General features: G+C 42.3%; 3 protein-coding genes across 3 annotated transcripts; all 3 read left to right on the top strand.

The window, feature by feature from the left end:
* The first annotated feature begins 224 nt into the window (after window positions 1–224).
* On the top strand, window positions 225–9,022 carry igfn1.4 (immunoglobulin like and fibronectin type III domain containing 1, tandem duplicate 4). The gene is made up of 22 exons (XM_055509305.1): window positions 225–989; window positions 1,181–1,320; window positions 2,014–2,113; window positions 2,223–2,301; window positions 2,373–2,565; window positions 2,698–2,811; window positions 2,922–3,090; window positions 3,174–3,446; window positions 3,566–3,808; window positions 3,976–4,038; window positions 4,429–4,473; window positions 4,965–5,080; window positions 5,322–5,463; window positions 5,543–5,836; window positions 5,919–6,221; window positions 6,393–6,572; window positions 6,663–6,791; window positions 6,900–6,979; window positions 7,117–7,309; window positions 7,887–8,183; window positions 8,393–8,719; window positions 8,807–9,022. Exons 1-22 carry the CDS (start codon window positions 782–784, stop codon window positions 8,809–8,811), a joined length of 3,693 nt encoding a protein of 1,230 aa, XP_055365280.1. The 5' UTR covers window positions 225–781; the 3' UTR covers window positions 8,812–9,022.
* Window positions 9,023–10,328: 1,306 nt separating this feature from the next.
* On the top strand, window positions 10,329–19,905 carry LOC114855549 (immunoglobulin-like and fibronectin type III domain-containing protein 1). The gene is made up of 23 exons (XM_029150789.2): window positions 10,329–10,452; window positions 11,732–11,799; window positions 13,635–13,757; window positions 13,841–13,980; window positions 14,072–14,171; window positions 14,257–14,280; window positions 14,409–14,448; window positions 14,526–14,721; window positions 14,885–14,998; window positions 15,083–15,245; window positions 15,363–15,635; window positions 16,153–16,277; window positions 16,428–16,569; window positions 16,658–16,951; window positions 17,072–17,371; window positions 17,445–17,621; window positions 17,711–17,839; window positions 18,080–18,388; window positions 18,520–18,605; window positions 18,705–18,897; window positions 19,006–19,302; window positions 19,385–19,711; window positions 19,785–19,905. The coding sequence occupies exons 2-23, from the start codon at window positions 11,769–11,771 to the stop codon at window positions 19,787–19,789; spliced, it is 3,588 nt and encodes a 1,195-aa protein (XP_029006622.1). The 5' UTR covers window positions 10,329–10,452; window positions 11,732–11,768; the 3' UTR covers window positions 19,790–19,905.
* A 1,568-nt stretch (window positions 19,906–21,473) lies between these two features.
* On the top strand, window positions 21,474–26,241 carry LOC114855545 (protein phosphatase 1 regulatory subunit 12B-like). The gene is made up of 7 exons (XM_029150784.3): window positions 21,474–21,808; window positions 24,091–24,107; window positions 24,205–24,343; window positions 24,452–24,553; window positions 24,626–24,676; window positions 24,759–24,809; window positions 25,397–26,241. Exons 1-7 carry the CDS (start codon window positions 21,713–21,715, stop codon window positions 25,481–25,483), a joined length of 543 nt encoding a protein of 180 aa, XP_029006617.1. The 5' UTR covers window positions 21,474–21,712; the 3' UTR covers window positions 25,484–26,241.
* The last annotated feature ends 1,294 nt before the right edge of the window (window positions 26,242–27,535 follow it).

The following is a 27,535-nucleotide window of genomic DNA, read 5'->3' as shown; positions in this document are numbered from 1 at the left end:
ATATTTACTGTACAGCGCGAAAAAAATAATGAGGAGAAGCTCATGAACCTGCCCATATATAAAGACACACATGCAATTACTCTACTTTTGTCAGTTCATTTCAGTTGCAGTTGTGGAAATCTTGCTCAATCCAGCCACTAATCCGTGACCATGATGATGAGGAGGACGAAGCTGGCAGATGGCACAGCCACTGGTCAAGGTGAGCGAAGTGTGATCATGTGTTTATTCTGCAGCAACATGGACAGATCAACAAAGGTTGACAAAAAATATTGTAGCTGAGGAATACAGGCTGTGGAAAACAAGTTACGTAAGAACTCAACAATAAAACTAGCGAAACTGCTGAGCTGCACATCAAGGCTGAAAAATATAGAATTAGAAGGTGACGCTTGATCCGTCTCCGATCTGCTGATGCGCTTCCATTGCTTTTAACATGTGCTTTACCAGGTTCTGACGTGGAGACTTACAATAGTAAGGAAGGTAGGACTAGTGTACAGTAGTGTGCTGTGTTCTTTCACTCTACTGCTCACTGTAAGCATCTGATTTTTTAATACGCTGTATGACTGCATTAACATCAACAATGACTCCTCATGAAGGTTGAAAAATACTGATGAGCACAGGTATCAGACATTTGACACCAGCGTCATGTCCTGGACACCAGAGACTTTTTGCTGTGGTTCCAAATGATAATGACAATTAACTGATTAACATAAACGTTCTGATGTGTATTAGAATGTTTCGTCAGGATTTCAGCTGATGATATAATTGCAGTGTGACCAGCATCATGCTCTTCTTCATCGTCCTCCGTCTTCCCTCCTTTAAAAAGCCGCATGTGCTGTTACTGACATCTAATTTTCCGACGCTGTCAGTGGGGATCAAGAAAAAATCTAAGGTCCCTGGGGTGATGATTACACAGTTTGTGGAGACACTGCCGGAGGGAATGAGCCATCCTGACTTCACCCGCAAACCGATAGCTTTGACCATCCAAGAGGGTAGGACAGCATAACAATCATTTTAAATATTTATGTCGCCAAATATGCCAAGGTGGAAAATCACACGACCATGCTTAATAGATCATATGAATGATTTATAATTTTTTTGATTATTTATTCAAACTCTGCCACAGACAGCACAAGCTTTTCTGTCAGTCAGACAGATTCATACTCCTGATTTATTTTTACAGGCAAATTTGCTTTTTTCAAAGCCATTGTCACTGGAGAGCCAAAGCCCAGTGTAACATGGAGCAGAAACAACGGGGACGTGTCAGATGCATCAAGATATCAGACCAGATACGATGCCAATTCAAATGAACATACATTTGAGGCAAGTGATACGCACCATTAAGTTGCAGGGCTGCAACATCAATGTGAATATATGAAAGGTTCCATCAAAAACATTAACAGAAGGAGAGAGAAAAGACGCAGCAGCAATTAGGCTGTAATAACAGGCATGCCGCTACACATCCTGATGATGGTGTGCATGGCCTGTAATTAAATACTACAACTTACATAGGTCATTATACTGGGGGTCAGCAGGAAGCAACTACTTTTAGCTCTGGCAGACAACAATGCTACTGCTGCAGCTACTTTGTCTTTTAAAATGTTATCTCGGCACCAGCTTCACTTGATGCTGGTGACGGGACCTAATTACTTCATACCTGAGGTCTTCATTACCTAAAAAATAAATCCAAGGGGGTTTAGACATTATCTGTTAATAGTTATTGGCAGCGTGGGAGTGTTTTACAACAGGTGCTTAATACAAGTGACAAAACAACTTTTACAAGGGGTAGAAGGAATGAATAAGAAGATCAGCAAACGATCTGAAGGAAAATCCACAATTTTACATACAGGAGAAACCAAACAAGCAATTTCATTATTATTCAGTCAATGTATTTTGTATATATCTAAATAACTAAATGTACACATTCCCAACTAAAAAGCCATCATGTGGGATAAAACTATTGATCAGCTGTGTCTCCCACTCGTCACTTTTACTTATTGTGTCTTTACCCTCCAGATGCCGAACGTCAGGCCTGATCAGGCTGACACCTATAAGTGCTTTGCCACTAATGAATATGGACAAGCCATGGTCACAGTAGTTCTGAATGTTATCGAAGGTACAGTAAAGACTGTTGGCATACACGCATGTTATTTATACACTGCACATTCTTCACGCACTCCAGATCATGATATGAATCAAGCATTTACATTCATTTACGATTTCAGTTGGTTTCAAGAAAACAAAAGCTCAGCAACAAGCAGAAGCCACAGATGGAAAATTTACAACGGTATTAAAGAGAAGAAGGTGGGTTTAGTTTTTTTTCTCTTTTGAAGATTGCAGGTTTTGTAAATTCACAACCTTGTTTTAATTTCTAGCAAGGTCCGTCCCAAATCGGATCAAACTCAGAAAAAAGAGGGGGAAATAGATCCCAAGTTTTGGGAACTCTTACTCAGTGCTGACAAGAAGGACTATGAGAAGATCTGTGCAGAGTTCGGAGTCACTGACTTTCGCTGGATGCTCAAAAAACTGAATGAAATGAAGGAAGAACGAGAAAAAGAACAAGCTGAGGTTCGTGATGCTTAGATCAATTCTAAACAACCAGTACTGTAAAAAACAGCCCTACACTATAATGTGTATTAATTAAGTAAATAATTGGAATATGATTCAGCTACTGGACGATTCATTGTCTATTTTCTGTAGTTCGTGCGGAGCATTTCCAACTTGAGACCTATTCAGGTTAATGCAGATGGTACTGCATCCTTTGAGATCGACTTGGACCTGCTTGAACAAAGCCGATCAATCTACCTTTATAAGGTCAGTGTTTAAAGTCTACAGTATAATGGTAAAGATATGTGCCAAGAGGAGAGCTAGAGCCAACCTCTGAACACAATCAGCTCACACTGTCGCTTTGCCTTATACTGTAGGATGGTGAAATGATCCCATATACAAAGGAGCTGGGAGATAAAATGAAGCACAGCCTTAAACAAGTAGGGAAAAAGTACATCTTCAGTATAAGGGACCTCATGCCGGACGATGCTGGACTGTACCAGCTGGATGTAGAGGACGTTAATATGTTTTCCACTGATTTCAAAAGTAAGTAAAAGCTACTACATCATAGCCCAAAGCGAGCAAAGGAAGACAGTGATAAACGACTTCATTTTGCTATTTTATTCTAGTTCCCACAGTGGAATTCCTGGTGAAAATTCAGGAAGTGAAGGCAAAGGAGAGAGAAGATGCTGTTTTCGAGTGTGTCCTGTCCAACCCTTTCTCCAAGATTTTGTGGTTTGGCAAGAATGTGCCACTTGAACAAGGAGATAAATACGACATTGAGGTTTCAGAAGACAAGCTAATTCACAGACTGGTGGTCAAAGACTGTATGGCTGTGGACAAAGGGATTTACTCTGCCTGTGCGGGGATAAAGTCCTGCAACGCATGGCTAATCGTTGAAGGTAGGACAAAGCTTTACAGCAAAACACAGGACAAGAAAGACTACTACTGCCTTCAGTGTCTTAATATTGGATTTTAAAGTACACACTCATTGCAATTGTCCTTGTTTCCAACGTCTCAGCTGATAAAGAAGTGCAAACGGGGAAAAAAACAGCAAGGAAAACAACAAGGGCAGGAGGATCAGGAATGGACCTGCACAAGGTTGCCCAGGAGCAACACACCAAATTAGAGAAGGAGAGGGAGGAGAGGAATGAACAGATTAAAGCTGCTAAAGAAGCACCTCTGGTCGAGGCCCCTCAAGCTCCTGCATCCAATAAGGTTCCAGCTAAGACTGACCCTGAGGCCCCGAAAGACCCTCAACCAAGTAAGAATGACAAACAGGCTGCAGAACTGCAATGACACACATCTGCTGAACAAATTACAAACCCATTCATTCATTTATTCAGTTACTTATTGTGTATGTAAGATTCTTAAGTAATGTTGATAAAAAATGCTTGTAAAGATGATCTTACTAGTTTTATCTATCGTCAGGAGTGTCAAACAAACCAGCAGCAGTGGCTACGAGTCAACTAGCTGTTGAAATCATGAGCAATGGTGAGAAAAATTTGCATTAGGACAAAATGCTTTTGTATTTTGTCAGTGCAGGACGTCAGTCCAGTGCATGAATGAAATCACTGACAAAGTTCATTGCCAGCACATCACTTTAAAGCATGAGCCGATTTTAATTAAGTGTCATATCTCTGTACATTCCAAACTGAGGATAATGAAGTGCAGAAGAAGTGGGAGGATGAAATCAAAGCTGCACAGTAGCAGATTCGGGATTCTACAGAGCTTCCAAAGACATCTCAGAATATATCACTGCTTGCTTGAATTAGGACATTTTTTCCTCACTAGTGTTAAAGAAAAGCAGATGTGAGACTCGGGATGATGGGAAAACACTGCTAATAAATCCAGGTTTAATCTTTGTATTCATCTTAATGTTAGGTCACTCAGCTGAGCTGGACAACACTGGTGAAGAAGAAGCAAAAGGTAACAAACAGATTTATCACTAAACAAATAGCAGACACTAAATGACTAAGGAACAACTGTCCTATTCCTATAGAGGGTTGATATTTAACCAAATAAGATAACAGATAAGGTGATGATTGACACAACAATAGTTCTACAAATGACTGGCCCACCTAGAAAAAATGTGTTCGTAGCAAAATTTTTAACACATTGTTTAGAAGATTCTATCAGCAAAAAGCAGCAGCTGAAATCCAATATCATAATGAAAATAGACCCATAAGACTCAAAGGTATAATTTCTCCAGTGGTAACATTTACCAGCTTTTCAGACCCCAACATTAACCTCGTTTGTTTAGCACAACTAAGCTGCTACCGATAAACAACTAACCCACTTCACCCTGGAATAAATATGAATGGCTAATCAAGATTATTCATTTTGCCTGCAGTCGCATACTGAACACTGCATCGGATGGAAAAGAAAACTGGAGAGTAAATGATTCTTATGTTGTCCAGGGCCTGGAATCACCGCTGGACTTTCTGATGTTTATGCTCTTTATGGAAAGTCAGCTGAATTAACTGTGGAGACGAACATAGACTCTGAAGGTACCTGGTTCAAAGATGGAGAAGAGGTAAAGACATTCAAGGAAATATGGAGCGTAATGGAGCTTCACTGTGTTAACAGGTGTTTCATTGTTTTTTTATATCAGGTCAAGTGTATAGATTAATGTGATGGCTAATGTTGAAACACACAAAAGCCAGTGATGTGGACAAAGCAGGACAATTTGTGCACATACTGACGAGTTATTTTTGAGTCTATGTGAACTTTGGTTAAATGATCAAATTGTTTTTACTTCATGTCTGACTTTCTAGATGAAGTCAGGTTTTGGAGTCATCTTAACCAAACAAGGAACTTCCCACAAGCTGACAATCCAAAACTGCAGCAGCGCCGACTCTGGACTTTATCGTTTTGTGACAGGGGAACACAGCACACAGGGGAAGATCATTGTTGGAGGTAGTTCCCTCTTACTTCACAACATGCACAAGATCATGCTTCACCTCATTACACTGTTTTTGCGCGTTGTGTTTCCCAGATGTGCCTGAATTTAACCCCGACGACCTTCACAAGTTCTCAAAGCCTGTGACGGTCAGAGTGGGCCAGAACGCTGCTTTTAAGATGCCCTTCAGTCCTCAAGACTCTTTGGTGGTCACCTGGTTCAAAGACGGCGCAGAGATCAAAGATGGAGGCGGCGTGAAAATCGTACGGGAGCCCGGTCACAGCCGGCTGCTGCTCAGAGACTGCCTGCGGACAGACACCGGGGAAATAAAGCTCCAACTCAAAAGCCCGTTCGGGGCTGTGGAGGCTACAACTCAGCTTATTGTGCTTGGTACAAAATAGTAAAGTACCTAAAAAACAACACATTGTATGTAGGGTCTTCTTCTTCTATCAACAGCATGTTTTCCTCACAGATCGACCAGGTCCACCTGAGGGTCCGGTGCAGACTGTGGAAACCACTTCATCTATAATTGAGATCAAATGGAAGCCTCCCAAAGACGACGGCGGATCTGCTGTCTCCAACTACATCGTGGAGCGCCAGCAGACAGGACAAAGCCTCTGGACAAAACCTGGGGACGTCTCTGCTGACCGGACCTCCTTCAGAGACAGGAATGTGACTCACGGAAAGAAATACAACTATCGCATCTACGCCGTAAACCCAGAGGGCATCAGCGACGCCTTGGAGACAGCCGACAGCATCATGGCTGGAATAATGAGTGAGTACAAAGACGTCCTACGGTACAGTAGCCTCCAACAGGCTGCAAAGAAGATTTATCACTAACACTAGTTACAGTAGAAAGCTACATTTTATCAGTGCTATAATAGTTGTTATCTTGATGTAATAATATTTAAACCATTAGTTAATCAGTTTACTTGCGAATCCTTAGTCCTTTCCGGGCCACCTGGGGCCCCTCAAGTTGTTAGTACATCTAAGAGCTGCATCAAATTAAAGTGGACGGCCCCAGAGGACGACAGAGGCGTGACCATCGTCGGCTATCAAGTCGAGAAACGCAAGAAGGACACAAGCCACTGGATCGCTCTGAATGCGCTAAATGAACCCATTAAAGGTTTGTTAAAGCTCAACAAAGTCTTTTTATGTTTTGTGAGCAGACAGTGATGAGCGTGTTGATATTTCTTTGTTATTGTTCATGCCTCAGATGTGAAATATGCAGTTAAAGAAGTCACTGAGGGAGCAGAGTACGAGTTCAGGGTTTCAGCTATAAATGAGTCGGGTTCAGGAGATCCAAGCCCTCCCTCTGTCATAGTGTGTGCAAAGAATCCCAACAGTAAGTTACCGGGACCTGGGCTAAGTACTGTAAATTAATGATGGAACCTTCCACCCGGAGCTTTGTTTCCTGACAGCATTTAATGTTCTGTGCGTGTTCCCTGTGCAGTGAGACCTTGTTTTAAAGACCCAGAGGACTTCATTGTTGTCAGAGCAGGAAATTCTGCTCGTGTGAAGATTTTCCATGAGGTATGAGTAAAAATAAAGCTTCACAGAACCTTTCCCCTTGGTATAAATCCTATATTATGATATCTACCTTTTGGATTTGACTGCAGTGTGACATGACTCTGTACCTTCTCTAATTATTCGGATACCGACAATTCCAGGCTGAACCTCCAGCTCAGATCACTTGGCTGAAGGACGGTGAGCCAGTATCAGCGTGGATTAACATCATTAACACCGAGGGATTGTCTCAGCTCATTATTCCCTCATCAAAGCGATCAGATTCAGCCGTCTACACTATCAAAGCCAAAAACTCAGTGGGCGAGGCTTCCTTTGACGTGGACGTCCGAGTCACAGGTAACAACACTTGAAAAAAAAACAGGGTTATAGAATTTTTAAAAACTTAAAAAATGGCCATGTTGGTTTATTTTTCCCATGGTTTTATGCCTTATACAAATATACAACAACATAAATCAACATCACTGAGAAAACCACTGTTAATTCACAGCCTGAAGCACCACTGACACAAGTTGATCCTTTAAATGAGGAATTAATTAGTTGAGGATGATGAATTCATCTGTGTTGCTATTACTAGGAAACACTGGTGTATTGACATACAACATCAACTTTATATAATATTTAGCCAACTAAATGTCAATAGTACACTAATTCATTAGCAACTCCAAGTTAAACCCCAATTAACATTTAACATCTTTAGGTATAATGAGAACTATTACTCTCACTGTTTGACATGCAGTAATAGCACATGATTAATTAACAGCCTCCGCATGAAGACATAATATTGACAAAAACCAAACAGCGTAGCAAAGGCAGCATTACATAACACTCCACAGCTATCAAACCGAATGAACGGTTCCACAAGGAAACATACTTTCTCACTCACTACCATAATTAGTTTTATGCTTGTTGCTAGATGAACCCGAGGCCCCGGGTCCAGTGGAGCTACAGCAGACAGTCCACAGCAAAGTGGTGATATCGTGGGCTCCATCTGCTGACGAGGAGCTCGACGACCGCCTGTACTACAGGGTGTCTCAATACGACTCCAGCACCAGGGTGTGGAAGACCATCGCTGACCGGCTCTTCACCAACACCTACACCGCCAACAACATCCTGTCTGGGATACAGTACCAGTTTCGCGTATATGCCAGAAACGACGTGGGCATCTCAGACCCGTCTCAGTCACCTTCATGGGGCAGTAACAGCAGCAGAGGTGCGCAGATATACTGTACAGAAGTTTTTACGTGTTCTAAGTCAGGTAAGCCTCAAGAATATCGGTGTCGCTATAATTTTAAAAACACTCCATCATGTGGCTCAAGGGACCAGTGTCTTATATCACAACCTCTGAGCTGCCTCTAGTACAAGCCAGAGTACTGTGTGGTTTGAAATGTGGATGTTACAAATGAATATCTCATCTTTAAGTCCCCACAGCTTCAAACAGAGTTCAGGCGTCAGCTCTGTGCTTGGAGAGACCTCCGTCCATCTTGGTGCCTCTGAAGATGCACACGCCACCAAAAGGCTACCAGCATCTCATGACGTGTGCCATCCGAGGGTGCCCGACGCCCACGGTGTCCTGGTACCTGAACGACGTCTGCATCAGCTCGGACAGCAACTATTACATCACCAACTTGTTTGGCGTGTGCTCCCTGTACATTCTCAGAGTCCAACCAAAGGACAGTGGTGAATATAAGGTGGTTGCAGTCAACTCGTTCGGCCAAGCAGAGTGTTCTACTAAGATTATTGTTAAAGGTAAAGTTTACCTGCTTTTACAGCTTTCGGATATGATTTAATAATACAGTATAACGTATATGTTTCTTTTTATTCTGCTTCTCACAGATTAAAAGGCTACGCACTTCCTCCTCTTACCAAGAGTACTTTTGAAAAAAGTACCCGAAGTACATTAGTTTACAAGAAAGTACCTAAGGCATATGATGCAAACTACTAAATTAACCTCAACATTATTAATGCAGCTGAGTTTAGTACATAAAGTGACAGAAACAACTGTTACTGTAAATGGTCAAGCTTTGTGACATGCAATAAATACATGTACTGTACAAGGTGACGTGTGTGTAATGTGCTTTTTTTTGACTTGTGTCTGAATTCCAGCATATTAATAATTCTTAACATGCAGGTTCACTGAGAGAAACAAACTCATCATGAGCTCTGCTACATATAGCTAAGCTCACTCCTATACATTAGGGTATGACATTAAGCACAGTTTTGCAATTCTTCGTTAAAGTGCTTATGTCTGTAAACATCAAACTAGTTATTCCCCCATCATGCAGCTGAAAACCATTAAAGGACCTTTCAGAAGGAACTTTACTCTGTGTGTACAGTATATAGAGCATATGAAAGACAGACGTTTCATATGTTTCATAGAATACTGTACAGACAAGGCTAGAAAGAGTTCATGAAGGACATGATGTGATGTCTGCAAAGCACAAGCTACTGATGGATTTAACCTTTCTCACAAAGCCATAAGGGTCTGATGATTATACATGATGACACACTCAGTGTAATTATACAGTGTTCTTCTGATAATATTTATGTACTGAAAGTTGCTTTATGTAAGCGTGTTTACCTCATTTCCTCAGCCGGGTCAGAGGTGACGTTGTGTTTATTCCCCACTCGTGTCACCAGGCCTTTCTGGCAGTCATGTCTCTTTTATGAGGTCAGGGTGACGATATAAACCCTCTGGATAAGTCATGCATGTTTAACCTTTGACAATATAAACCCGCTCACATGCTCAGCACATTCAGTCCGACACGCTATCGCAAGCTGCCATCTTTTTATAATGCCACCACAGATCGAGTGTGACTCACTGAATACTGTCGACGCGCTGTGAGAACTCCCACAGGAACGGGCAACTCATTCAGATCAGCCACAGATTCGTTTACCAAATAAAAGCTCTCAGATTTACATTTACTGACCAATAAAGTCGACAGTGGAATGATCACATTACTACAGACCTCGCAAAGCTGCCATTTAAAAGTTATTTGTTAGGTGCTTTACTCCTCGAGTGTTGGACGCATGAGTGCATGACTATTGTGAATCCATAAATCATCAGCCCCCAACCACGAACAGCAGTAGCATCCATCACTAATGTGATTGACATTAATGATGTGTATGATGATAGTAGATGTATTTAAGTGTAATGGAATGTGAATTTAGTACATGTTGCTAGACGTGTTTTAATAATGTGATGGGAACTGTTGCCTGGATACATTAATACCAGACTCACTTAAGAGTCATAATGTATTTTAAGTGCCAAATGGAAAGCGATCGCTTTCAAAGGGATTGGTAAGAGGAAGCTTGAGCCATTATACCACCATTTAATTTGGGTTTTTACCTAATACATTTTATCCATTTATGGCTCCAAAGGTTTAGCACCGAACAAAACCGGTGTCATCGCTGAAGTTTTAGCAAGAGCAAGAAAGGAAGGACAAGACGAAGACGGACAACTGAACATTAAGGACAACAAAGTAAGTAACTTTTCACATAAAAGCCATGAAAAGGATAAACAGCCGACGTTCTTATTCACAAATATTACAAATACTGATATCTGAACGGTGCATGCAGGAGAGTTTCAACTAGCAGATACAAGTGGCAATAAGACCATGGTGAACCTGGACAGAGAAGGCTGAGGATTGTTTAGCACAGATTTAGTTTGGTTTAAAGCTGTAACTTATATATATTTTATTCTATAGCTTTAGGCAGAATGCCATCATATAAACAAACCTCATAGACATAAGACTTTACAGCTGTGTACAAGGTTACTGCAGACACAGGACTGTCATCTAAAAATCTTTGTTCCACGTTACGAAAAATAGCACAGCTGGGTTTGGACTCAGTTTCTGTCCAGTGTTGACACACTGTCTAAACACAGAACTCTGCTAGTACTAACAATGATCTTAGCGATGTGTTCTATTCCCATTAAGCCAAAGACTTGTTGAATTATTCGTTGTTTTGGCGTAAATAAAGTAGGAATCTTACTTTACATTATCTCTCTGAAATAGTTTTGATTCCAAACTTCTGAATAATTAATGCAGTTGATGTTTTTACAACTTCAAAAACAACAAATCTAAACAACTGCTTCTCCTTATGCCAGTGTTTGCAGAGACAAACTCGACTAAGTGTGATGCAACGTTTCATACAACAGCTTAGGAATTTAATGTAAATAGTCTCTGACTATGTTTGGATCCTGAGCACTTTGCAGGCAAAGTCACCTGACTCCACAGGCAGTAGGGCACAGTCAGCCATTAGCTGGGATTTCACATTCCTCATTTACAGTGTCCCAGCACGTCGCCAACAGTCTGCAGATGTCAGGGATCCCACTATGACAGGCTGATGTCATGCAGCAGAGTCGGCGATGTGTAAGAAGAACCTCCGAGGCAGAGTTTCTCAGCCTTTTCTGACCCGCCACCCCACTTTATGAATCCCAGCTTCTCCTGAACCCAGCTGTTACAGGATGGTCCAGTTGAGCAAGGGGATACTTGGCTACACGTGCTACTGCACAGGCAGAAAAGTAGAATCTGAAATTGCAAAATCTATTAATCAAAAGCCTGTTTGACACAAAATGTTTTCATGATTTATTGCTATCATAATTAGTAATGCAGACAAATAATTTCTATAGCACCAGTGACAGAAATATAAAAAAATCATAACTCTGAGTCAACATTATACAGTATATTTATAATGTTATACTGTTAATATCTGTTCAAATCTCAACAACCTTTATGACGTCTTGTCTTTGTATTTCAGCCACTGACTCATCTGATAAAACGCCAAACGACGCACAATGTGTCCAGACACAAACAAGGAACCGAAAGGTACTTTAGCAACTTTACTGCGAATACAGTATTGTGAAGGACAACACACGTACAGTACAGTACATAGGAAATTTGCTTCCACCAAAACCACTGTCCCAGATTATCTGAGACACATTTACCCTGATTCCAGAGGCCTTACAGTATGTTGGCGGTGGTTTATTAAAGAGATATCAGCGTGCTGTTGAAGGTGTCCTCCAGTCTGACGCTGGCACCATCCAGCCTCTCTTCCAGGGTGATTGGTATGCATCAGCAAACGACTCACTGCTCTCCAACCAGACTTGGATTATGTGTGAGTCAATGCTCGGAGACAAGGTTACAAGAATTCTGCCTGCATTCCGATGATATAGGAGCACAAATCAAGCTCTCGAGAGATGACACATACAGATTGATGAATATTCAGCACATGCCCTCTAACTTCTGTAGTGCTGCCGAGCAGAAGTGATGAAGGAATGGTAATGTGAAGGAACTCCCACAGGCAGCGGCTAATAAGACAGTGCTTAAGATTAATGTGCAGGCTGTTAGGTTACTTTGAAGTTGACATTGTTGTAGAAACATTGTTAACAAAACCTAATTTATTTCTATGCTATTCAACAAATTTTATTTTCATTTCCCCATTTGAATTTGTGTTGTTCCTATCTTCTAAGCAGTTTTAGTATCATCACCCTCCGCCTTACTGGAGGGTGATGAAGCACCTACAAATTCTGCCCTTACAGATAATAAAGATCATTAACTTACTAAAGATTCACTTTGTATCAATTATAAAATAGATCCAGAGTGAAAAAAATTTACACATGTTTATAGAAAACCTCCTAAAGGTGTCATTTTTTTGTGAAAGGTCCAATTTCTTGAGCCGAGTATGAATTATTTTAGACCATCATTTAAATTCTAAGTTTGATGGGACAGACAAGCTTGAGTAGCTGTCGTGTCAAGTTAATTAAGCTGTGTCACTGCTGCTATTTGCTCTGAATCACTTAGACTGACGCTGCCTCATCTGGAGCAGCTGAATAACCTGACGCGGCATTAAAGTTTAAATATAATAAAACTTAAACTCACAATAGGTCAGCATGTGAACAGTGGATTTATCTGTGGTGACTGGGACACACTTGATTCAGCATGTGAATAGTTCTTTGATCCATCTATAACTGTTCCTCTGAACGGTGGGGTGACTGTGTGTCTGAGGCATAAGTAAATATGAGCAATGATGCTTGTACAGAAACCGCAGCAACACATGGTGGTGGGTGGATGTTTATGATCTGAACAGCTGCCGTATAAACTTAGCGCTGTGCACCAAGTCACCCGCAGTAGAACGTTAGGCAGGAAAAAGACTAAAGAAGCATGTGCTGCCACACCAACACAGTGAGGGACAATTAGATAAGACTGATGGGACCTTTCCCACAGAGGCTCTCAATCGTAGGAACAGCTGTGCTCTGTCAGAGAAACTGGTCAGAGCATCGCACATGATACCTTATCAGCAGCACTTCTCAAATATTTATAGCGTATAGGTATGTACAGATTATTTGTGTGTCAGTACTTTCAGTTTAGGTCAAGTAAAATAAATTACTTTTCTTAATCAGTATAGTTCAATAATTAGAAGGTCTTACTATTAAGTGGCCAATAGTTAATAACAAGAAGGGAAATACTGACCTCTTGTGACCACAGTAAAACATTGGTGAAGGTTTCCAAGACCTACTCTACCTACTAAAGAAAAAAGCTTTTAATTATATTCAACCATAATGATTTTGTACAACAAGCCTTTCTGTCATGTGAGGCGCGGTTTGTTTAATCTATTTGTTTTACCTGACTTCAGCTTTAAAATTATATCTGTATCTTAACAGTGGCCATCAAGAAAAGCTCCAGAGTTCCTGGGGTTATAATCACTCAGAACGTTGAGCGGCTGCCTTTAGGAAAGTCAACACCCGACATCACCCGAAAGCCAGTGGCCATTACTGTTCAAGAAGGTAAAACCTTAAGTCACAATATGAAGCTTCAACACTTCCACCCTGTCAAACCCTGCCAAACTGCTCTTTCAAACTCCTTCAAGGTAAAAAGGCAAGTTTTAAAGCTATGGTTAGTGGGAAGCCGACACCGACTGTCACATGGGGGCGTAGTAAGGGTCAAACCGATGACCCAGAAAGGTACATTAGCAGATATGACGAGAGAACCAAAGAGCACATCTTTGAGGTAAAGCTGAACACAACTTCATTCATCACTTTCTCTCCCCTGTTGCTGAAATGTATTATCTATATACAGTACTGTAACACTACTTTATCAGATTCTCAGTGTAAAACCAGACCAAGCTGACACCTATAAATGCGTTGTCACCAATGAATACGGCAAAGCCACATGCACTGCAACTCTCACAGTCACTGCAGGTAAAGATTATTACAGTTGTTGCTTATTAACGTACTATGGCCTTGACTATTGATTTGTGCTTTATGTATCTTCTGTCATTTTCAGTCAGCTTGAAGAAGGGTCAGGCAGGTACAGTATGTACACAAGTACTAGAAAATGTTGCTCTTTTATTTTCAGCTTGACCAAAGTAAACACATGGTAAATTTGGATACAAACTTTTTTTCTTCATTTAACTGACCTCCTATTTTTGTCTTAAGACCAGGGAACACAGGATTTCAGATCGATGCTGAAGAAGACGTAAGTGCACATAAAGGCTGAATTTGACTTAAAGGCCGTGATACAGTTAAGCTTCATGACAGTTCCTCACACTTCAGAGTCGTCGTCACTAGAAAAAAACAACTTCCACCAAAGAAGGAGGGAGAAATTGATCCTAAGCTCTGGGAACTGCTTCTCAGTGCACCAAGGAAGGATTATGAAAAAATCTGTCTGGACTTTGGGGTAACTGACTTCCGCTGGATGCTAAAGAGACTCAACCAGATGAAAAAGGAAAGAGAAGATGAACAGGCAAAGGTACAGAGAAGTGCAGTGTGTCATCGTCTGAGCCCATCATTAGCTTCAGCAGTGAAATTCAAATTTCAAAATACTATAATAAATATTTATATATATATATATATATATATATATATATATATATATATATATATATATATATACTAAAATACTTGTTCTCTAGGTGGTAGAGAAACTGGAAAGTGTAAAACAAATAGAGATGAAGCCAAACGGAAGAGCAGAGTTTAGTTTTGATATGACACTTTGGGATCCTAAAAGCAGCATTACCCTGTACAAGGTGAGTTAAAAACACCCCACACAGTCAGATTCCAACAGAGACAGTCTCCAACCCCTAAATACTCGACTGCTGCTCTCTCTGAAGGACGGCACAACGGTTCCATATGATGGTGACGCAAATTCAAAGTACAGCCTGAAGAAAACTGGCACCAAGTACATCTTCAGCATCAAAGACCCTCAGCCAGAGGATGCTGGCTTTTACCAGGTAGATGTCGAAGAGGCCAATGTTCTGGCAACTGACTTTCAAGGTAAAGTGTAAATATTCAAATCAAATCGGCCATTCATGAGACTATGACAAGAAGCTTTAGCGTGAAGTCGCCATGAAATGCTACCGTCTCATCCGCTTTCTCACTCCACTCTCTCAGTGCCAGCTGTTGAGTTCACTGCCAAGATAAAGGATGCAAAAACTGCTGAAAGTGGTGACGCCATCTTCCAGTGCGTCCTGTCAGCACCCCTCAACAGAATAACATGGTCCAAACAGGACTCGTCACTAGAACATGGAGGGAAATATGACATTACAGTGTCAGAGGACAAACTTATTCATACATTAAAAGTCAAAGGCTGTAACATGGCAGATAATGGAGCATACTATGCCATTGCTGGATTGGCCTCCAGCAGGGCCCTCCTCACAGTGGACGGTAGGTCACAGAATATTCTACCTTTTATTGGACCATCACGTTCATTATTAATATATGTTTTTTTAACTACTGCTGTGTTTTGTAATTCAGCCAGTCAAACGTGTGGCACAAGCACCAAAACTGATGATCAGCAGGACCCGATGAAACTAGCATCAGAACAGGCCAGATTACAAAAGGAGAACGAAAACCTGAAAGCAAGACGACAAACGGCGGCTAAAAAGGACGGTGCAGACGTAGCAGCTAGAGCAGATGCAGAAGACAGCTTGAGAGATGGACTCCAGAGGCCTGGAGACGGGGATGGCGGAAAGACGGACGGACACAATGAAATAGGGAGAAAAACCTCCTGAGGGCAGGTGATGCCGAAAAAAATGAACACAACGCAGGGGATAAGAAAAAGGAGGCTTTGTTTCTTGACACCATTAATTATTACCATTATTATGACACCCCTGTAATTTTAGCTTTACTTATGGTCTTGTAAATACAAATGATTTTCAATATGTCTTTTTAACGGTTGCAGATCAAGGCGTCCAGTTTGTCAGCGGCCTGTCAGATACCGTGGCTAATAGTGGTGAACGAGTGGAGATGTCATGCAAACTTAGCAGTGAGAGCTCAAAAGGATGTTGGTATAAAAATGGGAAGCTGGTAAGTCTTCTTCTAGCATGGCTGCCGTTCATGTCACTGTTTCTAAACACATATGGAAGCTGTTGGTACTGTTCCTTTCCCTGTAGTTCATCCAAGCCTCAGTTAATCAAATGTTTGTCTTGTGAATGTGTCATCTTTTGATCTGGCAAGCTAACGAATGAGGAAGGGCTTACAGTGATCAAAGACGGAGCCTGTCATAGGTTAATTATTGACTGCTGTAAAAAAGCAGACGCGGCAATTTATCGCTTCGAAGCTGAAGGACGTAAATCAGAGGCAACACTTAATGTTCAAGGTCAGAATCTTAATTAGCAAATAAGATGCACAACATTCGCCAAAGGGTTTAGGTTTTTAACTACAACCACTGTTTTCTCTTTGACAAGATCCACCCAAAATTGACAGTGACACTTTAGGAGAGTTCACAGAGCCAGTAATTATAAAGGCAGGTGAAAATGCCGAATGGAAGCTGGCGTTCTCGGGGCAGGCGCCCATGAGTATTCAGTGGTACAAGGATGATGATGAGCTGTCGCCAGCCCTCAATGTGAAGGCTGAAACGTCAGATACTGAGAGCAAGCTGCGCCTTCTTAAGTGCCAAAGAAAAGACAGCGGAGAGGTCAAAATCAAAATAAAAAATGAATTTGGTACCAAAGAGGCAATTTCTAAACTTATTGTACTGGGTGAGTTGCTACGAGAGATCAAGATGGTTTGGATACTGCATATCGTGCTGAATGGAAAGATACACACCAACATTTGTCTGCAAATACAGTAGCAGATAATGGTTTCTCATTGGTGAACAGACAAACCCACACCTCCACAAAGACCTGTGGAAATTATGGAAAGCGCTGTAACATCTGTTGAGTTCAAATGGAAACCGCCAAAAGACAGTGGTGGATGCCCAGTGACACGCTACATCATTGAACGACAGCAAGTGGGACGCAATAAATGGTCCCAGCTCGGCGAGATTCCCGGGAGCAGCACGACTTACAGAGATACAGACGTGGACCCCGGGAGGAGATACTGCTACCGGATCAGAGCCAGGAACGCAGAGGGTGTCAGTGACTACCTGCAGACTGAGGACATACCTGCTGGAATACTACGTGAGGAAAGACTAGTTAAAAAATCTGCTGTTTCTTATCCTTCATCATAGCATAGCGTAACATTTCCCCACAGGTTACCCCGGAGCCCCAACAGCCCCGAAAGTGGTCGGTGCCTTTAAAGACTGCATCAGTCTGTCATGGTCGCCTCCCTGTGACACTGGAGGAACTAAAATAGTGGGATACAATTTGGAAAAGAACAAAAAGGGCACAAACTACTGGAGCCTTGTAAACCAAGGAGGACCGATTACAGGTATTAGTCTTGTGGCGAGAACATTGATTATAGACCAAACAATTATTCATTCCTAGTGACGATGTAACCACATGTTTGCTTTTCCACAGACACAAAGTGTGTAGTGAAGGACGTCTTTGAAGGGGCAGCGTATGAATTTAGGGTGTCGGCCATCAACCTGTCAGGGGCTGGAGACCCTAGTATTCCATCTGACACAGTGATCGCAAGAGATCCTATGAGTAAGACCACGCTGAACTCCGAAAAAGTCCTCATTTAAACAGGGCCAGAAACCTAAAAATTAACAGTAAAAGCACTCAAATCTGAGGGAGGTGACACTGTAGGCCCTCAACTACGGGGAGAAATAGTTTCACTGTGGAAGAAAAGTCTTTTTATTTAGTATTAAGTGTTCAAAGTTCAGTATTACACTGTCATATGGAATTATGATCGCCTCTACCTCTTTTTCGTTCTTGTAATTTCAGAACCTCCAGGCAAAGTCACAGACCTGAAATTAACATCGTCCAATTACACCACATTTACACTGGCTTGGAACAAACCTAAGGAAGTGAAAGGGGTAACGGACGAAGCCCAGGGTTACTATGTGGAGATCAGACCGATACAAAGCCTTGACTGGGTCCGCTGTAACACCAATCCTGTTACCAGAACATCCTACACTGTGCTTGGCCTGAAGGCAATGGCCACATACTGGGTGAGAGTCATTCCCACCAATTTTGGAGGTGATGGAGAACCTCAGAGCTTTGACAAGTACATAATCGCCATGCCTCCTCCTGGTAAGACCGCTTTAAATCTGCTACATTAACTTAATGGTTTTCATGCGGTTTTAGCAAGTAATCGCTTTTTTTCTTTCATCTAGTAAAGTAATTCTTATTTACATATGCCTTTGTTAAAATTTAAAAACCAGTGAGGCCAAAGTTCAAAGACCGCAAGATGAGAACCTTTGTGGTGGTGAGATCTGGAAACACGGTTCGCCTCTACATCAACTTTGAGGTGCTTTGAGGAGTTTTTCATACAGATGGAATTAATTAGGATGCATTTAGTCCTGGGGCTTATGAAAGCATGTTAGGCTGCAGTTGTCTCCATTCACAGGCCTCCCCTTTGCCAGAAATCATCTGGCTGAAAGACGGTACTCCAACACCAAAACATGTAACAATTACGAACTCAGACACCGGCTCCCAACTGTTAATCCCCACGTCTGAGCGCTCAGACACCGGCATCTACACCATCACTGTCCGGAACCTGGCTGGGCAGGAGAGCTTCAACGTCGAAGTCAGAGTTACAGGTGAGTCCAATCATCCTCGCTCAGCATTTAGGTCATTTGAAATCCCGCCGACTCTCACGGTCACGCTGCACGTAAATTCTGTAACCGTGTGTCTAAATCCGTTTCTAGACGATCCCATGCCACCAGGTCCAGTTGAGCTGGGTCAGAACACCCCAGGTACAGTGACTCTGTCCTGGGCTCCATCACCTGATGAGAAGCGGGACGACAGACTACATTACATGGTGTCCAAACGGGACTCCTTCAAAAGCTCCTGGAGGATAGTGGCTGACAACCTCTTTAACAACAAGTTCACGGTGGTCGACATTTTGCCCGGACGGGAATATTACTTCCGAGTGTTTGCTAAAAACGACATGGGTCTTTCGCCACCGTCTGTCTCTGCTGCATTTGGAACCCAAAAAGAAAAAGGTTTGAATTTATTCTGACACGAAGCTCAATCACAGCTTCTAAATGCACGCAGATGTTACTCCTCCCCATCTCAACGTTTCAGAAAAGTTTAAGGTGACCGTGCCACAGAGGAAGCCCGTCAGCCTCCAGTCAGCTCCATCATTCATTCTTCCCCTGAGGAGGCGAATCCCTCCACAAGGCTACGAGTGCCTCATGAGTTGTGCAGTTAGGGGAGATCCAGCTCCGCGTGTAACCTGGTACCACAACAACATCAACCTGAACACGAACACCAACTACCTCATCACCAACATCTGCGGGGTCTGCTCCCTGCTCATCCTCAGGGTGGGGGCCAGGGACAACGGGGAATACAAGGTGGTCATTGAGAACAAGCTGGGCTCAGCAGAGTCCTCCATGCCTTTAAATGTCAGAGGTATCCAGACACACACACCTTCACACAAGACAGGCCTAATAAAACAACACCTGAGCATTGCGTTCCTTTGCAGAGTGAAGAGGATCTGCAGCAGCCCTCTACTGGACAGTAAATGCAGTACAAACCAGGACATTCATTGACGTCACAGCTGTGTTTGTGTTGTCTCTAAAAAAATTAAACGTTACACAAAGCAGCGTCCGTGGTTTGTATTCTGATCAATGGATTCTTTCTCTAGTCCGCTGAACTTTGTGTTTGGCCGTCTATGATTATGATTAGTTTATAACTCACAAAACAATAAACAAGGGACATCACAGAGACACCATTAATGTTTTTCTCAAACTGAATATATGAATGTGGAAAGTGCTGAAAAGGTTTTTCTCTTGGTTTTCTTTCAAATTGTAGTTTAGAACAGAAGCTGCATCATAGAATTTGTCAACAGCTGCGTTAAAAGTAATGGATATCAGATAAATTACTAAGTTCAACATAAACCCAGGAGATAACTTGTTAAACCAGGTAGATACAGTACTGTAAGTCATTAAACCTGGGAAATACCTTATGAATCAGGAGCCTTAGGTTGTTCCTCATCCTGTCATCGGCTGGATGAAACCCTGCTCTTCGTTCTTTTCCGGCTCTGCCTCGTCATCTTCACAGTCGCATATGAGGAACAACCGTTAGTCCACAAACGTCCCGCTGAGGCGATTACGGTCAAGGTAGTTAGCTACCGTAGTTAGCAAGCTACCTAGTTGTTTGCTAACCACCCCAGTACATACGGGTAACGCGAAATTAGCCGCGTTATTCGACGCAAACGTGGAAACGTCCCCTCACTCTGTTTGATATTGTTGTTTGCAAAGACTTTAATCAGTCTGAAAGTCGGAAAAAAGGATAAATTGAGCCAGGTGAACGGTCCGGAAGTGACGTAATTTGTTTATTATACAAATAAAAGGTAATAATTGAACGCGTGGGAATGTGCTTGAATAAGGCCACATGTCAGTTACATTTATTCACAACAACTTTACCTGTAAATAAAGACGCAACCTGCTTTTAGAGTGTCATCCATCTGTAATCAAGCAGATCTGGAATGAAATGCAACACAACCGATAATGGAGGCGAAAAAAGTGTTTATGTAACATTATTTCACCTTTTCAAAAATAATTGCTTGCATAAATGAAAAAAGAAGGATTTAAACTGAATAAAAACGTGATTATGAATGGCAATAACGTGACACAGTTTGAGATATGACTGTTTTTAATGTGTATACTGCACGGTGTGTTTCTAACTCATTCTAACTCCTTCTGCGTCTCGGTGGTAAAGCCCGTTGGTGAAAAAGTGGAAGCGGTGTTTTCGGCCAGCAGGTGGCGCCAAGTTACAAGCAGAATATGGCAGAAGGTGCAAAGCTGACTTTCTAAATGTCTGTGTTGTGTTAAAAATGTTGTTCTGTTTATATGTTTCCCTTTAATATTGATGAACCACTAAGTGCATATTTGCATACTGTTAAATAACATTCATCTTTAATCATCTATGAATTTCCATCCCTCACGGCAGGTATTTTGTATTATCCTGCTTCCTTCAGATTAAATTGTCTGATGAGAACATCTTCAGTACTAACAATTTTACATTTCCTACTCAAACAGCAGCACAGATTCAGACAGCTATGCTTTGCTTTATCTGTTCTGTTCACACACACACACACACACACACACACACACACACACACACACACACACACACAGACTGACCCGCCTCCTCCCCAGTCCCACAACTTCCTGCAAAGCTTCTTTCACTCTCATCAGAAATGCGATGTCTCACCGCTGCATGAAGCTCACACTTGACTTACTGACTTTAAGGAATAAGCCACATCAGCTCACGTCAGTGGATGATGAACGAGTTCATCATCATCATCTTTAGAGCTTTTTCTTCAAGAAGGACATTTTTAACTTCCTTGGACTCCAGCCCTTTGAGCCTCTTCACATCTACATGCAGTGGCTTTAGCAGTTGTCAGTGATGTCATCGCTACTTTCGCATAACAAGGATCAGCTCCACATGTCGCCCTCTGACTCCGCTCCGGCTTCATCCACGGCCCCCGGCAGGAGCCTGAGGGTAAGGCCACAGCTCTGTGTCGGTGGAGGAATGTTTAGTCACGGTCGAATAAATGGCTCACACAGGTTTTTGTGTACTGTACGTTTGCGCTGTGTTGTGAAGTACAGTAGGATGTGATAATAAGGATTCAGGCTAAAGGCCCAGTGGAAAATCCTGCGTTCATTACTGACCTCTGTCTGTCCCTCTGGCTTGAACTCGAGCGCTGTTGCCGACCCAGTCCAGCTGTTTAGGACCGTTTCTTCCAATTTCCACAAACCAGCTACAACAAAGATCAAACTCTAGAGTCACTACTTTTAAAGTGTGTTTAAAATTCACTGCATGGTGTTGGTCTAATGGACATTTTTTGAATGTACACCTCTATATACTGTATATTTAACAGACATCTAACTTGACTAATTTGAAATTTTGTTTTTAAGTAAATATTTTAAAGCATCATGCGCACTTACAGGGAAATACGCTGGAGAAGGAAATGATGTCAGCAGGGAAAAACAGTTTCAATGTCTATAGTTTCAGTGTTAAAACCTGACCTGTATTTTAGGAAGGACCTATTTTCACTTTTAGCCTTTTTATCGCATCCTTCCTTTACCTTTACTTTAAGATAAGGAAATGTGACTTTACACTACTGTATTTCACACAGACATCTACTGCTAATCTTCTGATCTTTAATCTTATTGCACTTGCTGTGGCTCTGAAGGTAAAGAAACTTTGATCTCGTGTGCTTGTACAAACCAAGGACCCACTTGGGAAGAGTATGTAACTGGAAAGACACAGCGGACTTCAGTGTGCGAGAGAGGGGGGGGTGAAAGACAGGAAGACAGAGAACAGAGGAAGAGGAGGGATAAACTGCCTCTCCGGCCTGTGGGAACTCAGACGCAGTATTTATGGATGTTTATCTGTGCTTGTCCTACGGGAAGCTCACATTTTCCACTTGGGAATAGTTTGTCAGCAGACCAGAGGTTCCTCGTGAGATGCAGACAGGCTGGAGGTCGGCTCAGTGGTGAAGACGCTCCAGTAGAGAGCACCTCGTCTCAAAGGCCACCTTTTCCATCAGCATCTGTTTATACGTTGCCCGTAATGCAAACAAGAGCTTATTCCACATTTGCCTGATGTATATTAATATTGACAATTTACAGAATGTTCGCTGGGGATTTAAAGGAGCTGACACTAGAGTCTGGTGACGTTCCAGACGTCTCGTTAACGTATGAGCAAACAATAAATTCCTTGTTTCTTCTATAGGAGTCCGTCCTCTCTGTGGATCTAGTCACTGGTCACCAGTGGGAGTTCTTTCTTTAGTTTGTGTCTCAGTGTCATTTAGAAAAATCGCGAAATACAACAATGCTAATGTGCTTTAATTGTAAACCTAAGTGTACAGTGCATTTTAGCCTTAAAGGTGAGCTGAGACTGATGACACCAGGCAAAATGTTGTAAAAAGTCATAACGTCTATGATCAACTGACTTAATAGACTCTACAAAACCATAAACACGTTGACTGAAGGCAATGTCTGTGATATCTGTGATATGTGTGATGGACTGATAAACCTGATGCTCCTGAGCGAGCACCGGGGCTGAGGGAATGGCCAAACCCTGTTCCACTCACGGTGCACAGATAGAAACCAGAGAGAAGCGGCGAGGACGTGTGGATTTCCTCACTGTGACTGCCAAAACATCTCATGAATATAAAGAATTACAGTTTTCAGTCAGAAATAAAACAAACAGTGTAACTTTTGTGTTATGTGGCGATTGCTCCCTGTAAAAGAACAGCAGACACGCTGCACAACCCTCCAACTGTAACAGGCAATAATGCACAAATTGCGAGGGTCGCTGCCAGAGCTTTTACCTTTTTTGGATGCGTTTCGTCTAAGCGATCGCTTCCTCGCTCCTTCTTTAACTTGGCTCAGCGTCTCGGGCCACTATAAAACAGAAAAGCTCCTTCATGGGGAATTCCTGCCACTATCACGAACACACAAGGGAGTTTGGTCGCATAAAACAAGTTCACGATGAGTGTGCTTGCTGAGATCACAGAAAGCAGCATGTGTCCTGTATTGATGAGTGCATGTTCATGATGTAAATGTGCAGCGGGTCGCGAAGCACAGCCTCATTCACAGCGTTACACTAGTGATGAGCATGTACTAAAATAGACGATGCGTCACCAAGAAGCTGTTTGGACCTTATAAGGATCTTCTATCTCAGAGTCCATGTTGGGCTCAAATACAGCTGAAAACACGGTGAAGACATTCAGGATTCTCCCCATAAAACCTTGTATTGTTTCTCTTCTCTTTCAGCACGAGAGGCTGTCCAGGTACAGTGAGCATCCTCCACACCATGAAAACACACAGTTCACATTTAGATCCTTTGAGTGGAAGTCAAGCTGTGTTTAACCTTTCGTGTGTCGTCAGACTGAGTTCATCTGGGACGTCCGACGCCTCCAATAACACGCCGATGAACCATGCAGAATCCTACTTCTCCAGGAGGGACAACCGGCTGTCTGCGAGGAAAAGGGTAGAAGAAGAGAATGTGAACGATGACTATAAGAAGGCAGGTGCACAGGTGTAAACAAAAAACATAACTAGTAGAGTGACAAAGCTTGAGGTGCCAAGGTAACATCATGTAGATAATGTCTTAGTGCTTGTAAACCTGTTCCAGATGTATGAAAAGGCCCTCGCCACCAATCAGAGGCTCAAGTCCAGGCTGGAGACGAGTAAACAGGAACTCGCCATGATTCAGGAGCAGCTGCATAGAGCTCAGGTGCCAACACACAACACACAGCTTCAGCATTCGGTGGCTGGATTCGTTTCATAAGAACTTTTACATGTGCAGAATGGACGGCAGGGAGGATATGGATCCAACACGCTCGAGGCAGAAAAGAAGGTACAGACTCGCTGCACTAGTGTCAGGTCACTAGTTTGTCTAAATGTCTGCGTTCGGCTCAGTTATGTTTGATTCTATGCAGGAAAGCGTGAGTCTTACAAAGAAGATCACAGATATGGAAGAGCAGCTGAAGGTAATTTAAACATTTTCAAGATTTTTTACTTCCTTTGTGAAATATTCATTTGCGACAGTAATTATTGATAACATGGCAGCCTCCCTTCACTCAGGAGAGGTTTCACTTCATTTGACGTGAGAAAGCGAGTGTCTGCTGGAGCCGGGGCCGAGCGCGGGGCCCCGGTCTGCCGTGGTGTTAGCTCACATCATCTGTCACCATTATTCTCTGTCTGCTGGGGAACGCGTGAGCACTTTGACGCCGCAGCGGGCCGGCCATCAGTATTCACTCACAGTCTGTGTTCACAAACGTCTGCTGTGTCGCAGCCGAGAGGCGGCGAACAAGAAGCTCCTGTTGTCTGAACACGAGCGCCGAGAAAACACACGCGCACTGTTACACGTATTCACACGTATTTAAACAAGCTAATCTGGCTCATTTGTGTGTGTGTGGGTCAGCGAATGCTAATGGTGTTTATTTTAATGACCTGCCCAGATGTTAATAGAATCACAAACAGTGAATTATTACCCGGGATGAGCTGCATGTGTGTGAGACTGTCTGTTTCATTTGTTTTGTATAAGATAAAAATCTGCTGATCTCTGTGTTTTCAGGTTAAAGCTGACCTTAAGACTGAAAACCAGAAACTGAAGGATGAGAATGGAGCTTTAATTCGAGTCATCACTAAACTCTCCAAGTGATTTAAATGTGTACTTTACGAGCATTTTGTTTTACGTTTTTATATGTGTTCCGTGGCTAGACACAGTTTTCACATGTGCTCACACTATCAAAGTATATTTTAAAATTAATTAAAAATCTATACAATTATTTCTTAAATGTTTTACATAAAAAACAACATTTTACATTTCAGTGTTGACAGTGACTGACATCAATAAATTGTAAAGTGATCAAACTGGAGAATCACATCATGAATTATGCCTCACATATACAGTAAATGGGCCAAATGTTGCAGGTAGACTTTCGCAGTGGTGTTGCCATGGAAACTGCAGCGTTTGGTGCATTGCATGTGCAGACCAGAAAAACTGGCTCCGAGCTGTCGCCGGCAGCTGATGATGAATGAGTTGCGCTTCTCAGGAACGCGGGAGCGTCATTCCTGATTGAGGAGCCGTCTCCTCGAGTATGACATCACTAATCGAAGCCTCTCAGAGAGTTCGGATCTCAGCGTGAGCGACGCCTCGTCAAAGTCAGCCGCTAGGAGATCAGTCACGCGGCAACGCGCTGTCATTAGCGCCGACGTTTGTTTATTAATGGTCATTATGGCGAGTGATCATATCGCATAATTCACGTCTGTAGTTGAGGTGAAGCGGTGAAAATGAAATCCATCGGCTGCTGTTTGCAAGTAATTTGATGGCCAGATGGGATCCCTTCAAAACTGTAATAATCGTTGTCAATTATGTAAGTTCTATTAAAAACATTAAGATTAAACTGAAGAACGTCCCTTCAGTAGTTGTCATTGTGTGTTTGCGTCCTACACTAAGTCTTTCCACAGTCCTTCTTTTTCTGAACGGGGGTTTCTCTCACGTTGTGCATGATGCCGCCTACTGGCCGTGTGTGGAATGACACCCTGTAATTCCCACTACACACCACACAGGACAAGGCTACTTAAAATGCCTTTATTTCCCACGATTATATTACGACAACACACAGATATGTCCTGCCCACATAACATATTTGGTTCCCTTGAGTACTGTGGTATATGACTTTTTGATGTTTTTTGGACTTTCTGTTTCTTTTTATTCTTTTTTGCTGCAAAAACATGGATTCGGTGAAGAAATAAATCATGCAGGTCACAAAAAGGCACAAATACTGACACATTTCGACAACAGGACAGAAAACAAGAGCTCTTTTCAGGCGTCTCTCTTGTCTATGTTGCTCTGTAAGTGGACAATGTGCGAACCAGAGGCCTGTGATGAGGTGAGATTGGCAGTATTGCATTGCACATGTTGCTCTGCATCGTTTGGGTCTGCTATGCACTAAACACAGCCCCTGAGACCCGGGAAGACATGGATTTTGTTGCCTGCATTGCAGAGACGTGACAAAAGGAATAGTTAATAGAACACCAATAGACAAGAAAGTGGAAATGATGTTGCTCTTTGCATTATTCTTAGTCTTACATTTAAACGTAACACCACGATGAGTAAAGGGGTTTATTGGTCTCATTATTGGAATTGAAAAATGTGACTTCCACCGATCGTCAGCCTTCGAGCCATTAAACAACATGTTACTACAAAAACAGACCCTCATGACAATTATCATTTTTCATCCACGCTGTGTGTTATTACTAAAGGTTCATGAAGCGTATCTAATATTAAATGACAGCACACACACGTTCCCACACACATAGAGTTGACACCTCACAGCATGCACACGTGACACACCGTCATTAATAAGTCTACGTCAAATGCAACACAGTGAAAACGACGTCTGGGTTCTGTTGCCAACTTTAGTCGCTGTGTGCGATCACGCAGCGACGGAAGCTACAAACAAAGCCGTCGTGGCCTGACAGGAAACGCGGCAAAGAGGGAGATTTTTAAAAAAAAATCAGCGATCTCGCACGTTTCCTCCAACCGACACAAGTGGAAAACAAATACAAGCAGAGATGAGCATTAATTACACAACTGGTAGCTTTTGCACGAACATAAAGACAGACAGTCATGCAAACGGGGTGTTCCCACACACGACACACAGCCTCCCTGCTCCAACCGTGGATTCAGCCCTTCCACACACTGCGT

Source organism: Betta splendens, chromosome 5, assembly GCF_900634795.4.
Source record: "Betta splendens chromosome 5, fBetSpl5.4, whole genome shotgun sequence".
Lineage (NCBI taxonomy): Eukaryota > Metazoa > Chordata > Actinopteri > Anabantiformes > Osphronemidae > Betta > Betta splendens.
Note: the sequence above shows the minus strand (reverse complement) of the source record. Positions and strands in the feature narration are given on the sequence as shown.

What these genes read in the sequence shown, in the direction of transcription:
- LOC114855545 (XM_029150784.3), top strand. Translation starts at nt 21,713, where the DNA reads ATGTCATCGCTACTTTCGCATAACAAGGATCAGCTCCACATGTCGCCC. An exon ending in TGAACGATGACTATAAGAAG is followed by an intron (nt 24,344 to 24,451) that starts GCAGGTGCACAG and finishes AACCTGTTCCAG; the next exon opens with ATGTATGAAAAGGCCCTCGC. An exon ending in CGCTCGAGGCAGAAAAGAAG is followed by an intron (nt 24,677 to 24,758) that starts GTACAGACTCGC and finishes GATTCTATGCAG; the next exon opens with GAAAGCGTGAGTCTTACAAA.
- igfn1.4 (XM_055509305.1), top strand. Translation starts at nt 782, where the DNA reads ATGCTCTTCTTCATCGTCCTCCGTCTTCCCTCCTTTAAAAAGCCGCAT. An exon ending in GTTTTCCACTGATTTCAAAA is followed by an intron (nt 3,091 to 3,173) that starts GTAAGTAAAAGC and finishes ATTTTATTCTAG; the next exon opens with TTCCCACAGTGGAATTCCTG. An exon ending in CGCATGGCTAATCGTTGAAG is followed by an intron (nt 3,447 to 3,565) that starts GTAGGACAAAGC and finishes CCAACGTCTCAG; the next exon opens with CTGATAAAGAAGTGCAAACG.
- LOC114855549 (XM_029150789.2), top strand. Translation starts at nt 11,769, where the DNA reads ATGTGTCCAGACACAAACAAGGAACCGAAAG. An exon ending in CCAAGGAGGACCGATTACAG is followed by an intron (nt 17,622 to 17,710) that starts GTATTAGTCTTG and finishes GCTTTTCCACAG; the next exon opens with ACACAAAGTGTGTAGTGAAG. An exon ending in AATCGCCATGCCTCCTCCTG is followed by an intron (nt 18,389 to 18,519) that starts GTAAGACCGCTT and finishes TTTAAAAACCAG; the next exon opens with TGAGGCCAAAGTTCAAAGAC.